The sequence below is a fragment of the Copadichromis virginalis genome, linkage group LG20, assembly GCF_057382275.1.
Source record: "Copadichromis virginalis isolate Kocher_CV1m ecotype Utaka linkage group LG20, C_Virginalis_male_GT1.1, whole genome shotgun sequence".
Classification (NCBI taxonomy): domain Eukaryota; kingdom Metazoa; phylum Chordata; class Actinopteri; order Cichliformes; family Cichlidae; genus Copadichromis; species Copadichromis virginalis.
In genome coordinates, this window is record NC_140637.1 from 32,321,105 (window position 1) to 32,326,850 (window position 5,746).

The window sequence follows — 5,746 nt, forward strand, 5'->3', positions numbered from 1 at the left end:
ATTTTGCAACCTGGGCCGGTTCTAGACAGGCATATATGAGGGGGCAGACGGAAATGTAAAGGAGGCAAAGGATGGCAACAGAGACAGGAAAGGGGTGGGGTGGTGGTGGGGTGCTCTGAATAACTGTTTTTGTCATGTAATTCGATTGTCAGGCATCTACCCTAAGAACTGACCAATGTTGGTGTCCCACCTGAAGACTAAGCCTCTGCTGGTCCAGCTCTTAGGGTCATTGAGGCACGCTGCATCACTTGATGTTCTTTTAGGTGGATTCGTTAAATAACGGCATGGTGTCTCTGTTTTCTACAGGGCAGAAAAATGTTTTTGTCAGAAAACAAAGAATTGTGTCTGTACAGAGCAAACTTATTATATTTAAACTGGAGTGAAAACCAAAATGAACTGTTTAACTGAATGAAAATAAACAAGACTTGAAAAATGAAATCCAAGCAATGAACATAAAACAAAGATATACTGGAAATGGTTTGACTGTTTAACTTGAGCCTGAGGAGTCATTTACTGAGCCGTGTACAGGGTGTTTTGTGATCTTCTAAAGTTGTACTTTGAACTGTGTACTTCTGGACCCTGTTACAGGAAGCATGCTGAGTTAAGTACATGGATGACTAGAAGAGGAAAAGATTCATCAGAGGAGCTCTGATATCATGATTCACCATGGCAACATGTAAAAAAACAGAGCCTCCATTTTAATAGACTGAGGAATGTGAGCATGTGACACTGTGTCATTTAGAGGGAATAAAAGAGTCTTTTTAATCATGGTCATCATCATCATCATCATCATCATCGTCATGAGATATTAATATCCAAACTCAGGTGATTTTTTTTTATTAAATAAAAAACTATTGAAAAACTATTTCATTTTTAAAATAATTATTCAGTAAGAACTTAAACATAACACCTCTGTTTTTAAGAGCATTTCAATATTTCTGTCATTACTGGATTAACCTCCTAGGTGGACGCCAGATTTTGGGATGTCTAGACCAAAATACAAAATTTTACTCCACAAGGGCCTGATATCCACTTACGAGAATGTTATACTGACACTGTTCTATCGAAATTTAAAGAAAATGTCCTCATATGTTGATATAGGGAAAAAAGAAATATCTGGAAATTCTTTGTTTTTACATTCATCAGGTCCCAAACAGCCCAAATAGCAAAGAGAATTTAAAAATGCATGCCATATAAGAGTTCGGGTCTTAGGAGGTTAAAATGTTTTGTCCCCAGTTTAAATATTTACAATCTGATCTTATTTCTGCCTCACTGACATATGACGGCTGTCTTACACCATCTCTGCTATAGAGATGTTTTACTGAGTTACTGTTAATGGTCAGACTTCAACTGTAGTAACTGTTTCAGGTGTAGCTGAAGAAAAATACAAAAAGTTTTTAATTGATGTAAAGTTTAATGAGTTAAGGCGCACATGTGATGAGACGTGTCTGAGCTTTTATAGAACTATCTACATGTCAGTCACTCAATTTAAGATATTTCAGTATAATTTTAGAAGGATGAGACATTTTGTCTAAATCTGAGACTTTTATCATATTTGGATCCATCCTGCAGTGCAAGTGGACTCTGACCATGTAAGAGCACCTGAGCTGCCATTTCAGGGAATGTCACATGAGCAACTCCTGCACATATAAGGTTTCCACTGTTTTCAATCCACAGCCTAGTTTTAAAAATGTTAACTGTTATTATTATGATGATGATGATGATGATGATATAGAAGTGAGGACAGTGTCAACAACTAGAAAATATTTACACAGTTAAAAAAATCCTAACAGTTCCAAAATGTTCTTGCTATTTAACCTTTTATATATTTATATTAGTATGGTTGTTTTGCTGTCATGTCTCCAAAATCAAGTGTTGCAAAGGACCCAGAATTCTCTCTGCTCTCAAAAAGATTAATTTAGGATGAATCATTAATTTATTATAACGTCAGATTATTATATCTGTAGATAAAAATTTATTGTGGACTCTCGTTACGAAGGAATTCTTTGCCTGGGTCCAAACTACCCTGAATGCTGTGAATATGAAGAGTAAGGAAGGGTAAACCAGAGACTGTTGCAGTGATAAACAGTAAATGTTTTCAGTGCAGAGAAACTGCCTCACAGTCTGTCGTCTGCATTACTGTCGACAGAGTTGTTAAAAAGATGGAGACCATAAATTTTATTTTACAGATTTTATTCTGATTCCAACAAACTGATCATCACATCAGTCATCATAAGTAAAACAAAAGGGGAAATAAGAGGACTGGGAGGTGCTAAATACAGATTTGCTTCACTCTGAGCTTTGATAGCAACTTTATAAATGAAAACATAAATGGTGCAGCAGGAGGGCAGGAGACAAACAACGTGTGAAAGTTTTATACAGTAACACATGAGTGTTTAAGTGATTAAAATTAACTCCAACCCTCAACAGTGCAATATTAAAAATCTCATTATGAGATATAAGATATTTCAACCCTGTGAAAGAGATTATTATTGTTGTTATCATTTTAGTTTTTAAAGTAAATGGCTAAACTGAGTTACAGCTCCTGACAAAATTTAGACATTTAGAGTCTGTCGTGTCTTTATGCAAAAGAGGCTTTGCATGGAGCTGGGCCAAAGCAAGCCCTCAATGTGAGACAGTCTCAGTGAAAACAAGAAAATGCATAGTGCTAACTATGCAGACCACCATCCTCACATCAGTGACAGTTTTTAGTATTATCACTGTAAAAGTGAAGTTAGGTGATGTTAAGGGAGCTGTACGGTGAATTAAGGAGTGTTGGTGCGTTTACCTTGTGCCACTGCTTCAAGTTCATAGTTTTGTGCCTGCAAAAGATTTTTATCAATTAGCAAGAAAGTTAACTCTGATAGAAAAAGTAAAAAACAGAATCTCTGTGCACTAATTGTTCACTCTTCATTATATTTCTGCACAGTGTTAGTAGTTAGAGCAAACATAGATCATATTTGCAACCAGGCAGGAAACACAGAGTGCTCTAATGATGGTCTCAAGCCCAGATTAATCAGAGAGTTACATCAGGATAGCATAGCAATCTGTGTCTTTTTGGTTTCATAGTTAACTAAACAACAACAACACATGTTAATGCTATTAATAATGAGTAGAGTTGGATTCATGGCGACCTGGATGACTGTGCAGGTCAGAATGCAACAATGAAATAGTTTCATTAATTTAGACTGACAGAGTCTGGCAGCTGTAACATCTGGTATGTAAATAACAGAGCCTTTTACCTGCTGATGTGCTGCTGCTTGATGATGCTGTCCCCCTCTGCTGGAGCTCCCCTCACTGATCCAGTTGATCTGCTGGTTGGTTGCTTCTGGTTTTTGATGTTTTGCTTTACTGATCATTTGTTGAGCAACGTTAAAACAGCCGTCCCAGTCTTTCCTTTTTATGTTGCTCGTGATTTCTTTAGTCAGAGTCTCATTTGCTTCTTTCCTCAAAAGCTCCGCCAGAACCTTTTTCTCTTCTTCCAAAATCAGTTTGTAGTAAAAAGTTTTCTTGTTGCACCAACTGTATTTTTTTATAAACCATTTTCTCCACCCACTCCAAGTCATGAAGAAAGCGACAACAGTCATGCCGAGGAGCAGAGAGTAACCAGCAAGCTGAAAAAGAAGCAACAAACATGCAAAACATAACAGCATTAATGTGTGTTTGCTGTAAATTTGTAAATTAAAAGTAGAATAAGAGCACATATATATACAAGAAGAAATCCTCACCTTTGACTTGATTTGCGCTTCAGTTTTTTGAGCTTCTTCTTCAGCTGTGTGGCTCCCAGGTTCACAGAACAGCTTACTCGTGTTTTCATCAGTGGTACAACAACCATACCAGTCTGTGAAAATCAATACAGCTACAATCCACAGCAGGCTGATTAGAAACGCTCTGATAACGCGCTTGAGTACAAGGCATAAAAACGTGGATGGATGTTTCGCGGTGCTCCGAAATGTCTGGTCTATCAGGAGCATCAGGAAAAATATTAAAAAAACAGGCACGACTACGATTTCATTACATTCAAAAGTTCTGCAAGCGCACATCATACTCCGCAGAAAGAAAGCCATGGCGACCATCCCGATGACTGTCCCGGGGGTACCGATTTTTTCAGTACGAACATATTGCAGGAGTTTTTTAAACATCTTGAGCAGTTAGGTGCCTGCTGAGGCTGCAGCTTCTGTCCTGTAAAATTACAGCCACGGAAATATTTCCTATTTTCACACCAAGTATCACAGACTCTTTGAAATTCAGTTTAATATCTCAGTCCTATAGCAGCTGTGAAATGTGATGTGAGAATGTCCTTCAGTCCAACTGACGATAAGAACCCTCTTCTCCCACCCTCACATGAACGCTGCTCCCACAGGCAGCAGGACGCTAACGCAACGTGACGTCATGAGAAGGCGTTTATACAGCATTCAGTTCAAAACCATTTAAACTGTCGTGTCAATGAATTTCACGCTTTTCGTTCAGCATCTAAGGTGATTTAATCCACATAAATTTTATGCTGTGAAGAAATCACGTGTCACAACGAACTTTTTATTAATAACGAAAAATCCCAGAAGACAGAAGTGTGACAGATGGCAGAGAGACATGTTATGATGCATGGTTTAGGGCAGGAGGCAGAGCTGGAGTTGACAGATATATTTTAACTTAATGTTTGCACTGACTTTAAGTACATATGCTAGAAAGACTTCGTTCATTTGAAATGCTTGGACATTTGGCTAACAACAGCAGCAAGTCGATCTATAAGTGCTCTTTGGTTTGTCAGCGTTTTACACTGAATCTATCCCCAACACCACAGGAAGACAAATGTTTCCTGTCTTTCATACCAACTATCACCGGATGATCTCTAATTTCCTGCTTCTAATTAGGAAAGACTGAGCTCAGTCTGGAAGATTTTTAGGACAATAACCTAGGTTATTGTCCTAAAAATCTTCCAGGTCAACAGTTGCCTTCAGACCCTTTATTTTAAAAGATAAAGACCCTAAAATAATGGTGTAGGACAGAAACGTGGTTTCGAACTAGATACTTACTTCAGTAAGTAAAATGACAGTATGTGAAAGGACTGTGATGCAGCAGCGACCTCGAGTGGCTGCTGTCTGAATTACAGGTTCTCCAAGTTCCTCCTTCTCTTACAGCTGCTTTTAAAGTGTAATGACAACCTTTCACTTTTTAGGTTTAAATGCCATGAATAAGAATTTTCCTAAACATTTTATTTTTGCCACAATATTTGATCCATTTGATATCACAAAATGCTAAATGCAAAAAAAGGGAAGCAAAACATCAACATAGCCTAAAACAATTCCACAAAAAAGAAAACGGATGCAGATGGAAAAATCTCACTGTGTTCAAGCAAAATAAAATGATGAAAAATGTGCACAACAAAGCAAAATAAATACATATAAATAAAAGTGATGGCGATGGCTTTGCATGTGCACATCAAGGAAAATAAACTGAAGGCAAACATCCTGGTAATTGTGCTGAAGGTCCCTAAAAAGTTCTTAAATGTTTCAGTACAAAAAAACAAGTTTTTTTTACAGCACTTTCTTGATTTGTTTTTTACACATTTCTCACACTTAAATGTTTCAGATTATTAAACAGATTTTAATATTAGACAAAGGAAATACAAAATGCAGTTTTTAAATGATGGGTTTTTTGTAAAGGGGAAAAAGTTATCTAAAGCTAACAGAATGTTCATTGGGCAGCGCCAGAGGAGGCTGACAGAAACAGCTCACTCCTGTCACAC

The 5,746-nt window shown here is 37.4% G+C and overlaps 1 protein-coding gene across 1 annotated transcript; it reads right to left on the minus strand.

Annotated features, from left to right (window-relative positions):
* Positions 1 to 238: 238 nt before the first annotated feature.
* Positions 239 to 4,323, minus strand: LOC146685200 (uncharacterized). The gene is made up of 4 exons (XM_085444509.1): positions 3,729 to 4,323; positions 3,243 to 3,614; positions 2,789 to 2,822; positions 239 to 300 (listed from the first exon to the last, which is right to left on the minus strand). Exons 1-4 carry the CDS (start codon positions 4,140 to 4,142, stop codon positions 260 to 262), a joined length of 861 nt encoding a protein of 286 aa, XP_085300635.1. The 5' UTR covers positions 4,143 to 4,323; the 3' UTR covers positions 239 to 259.
* Positions 4,324 to 5,746: the final 1,423 nt, after the last annotated feature.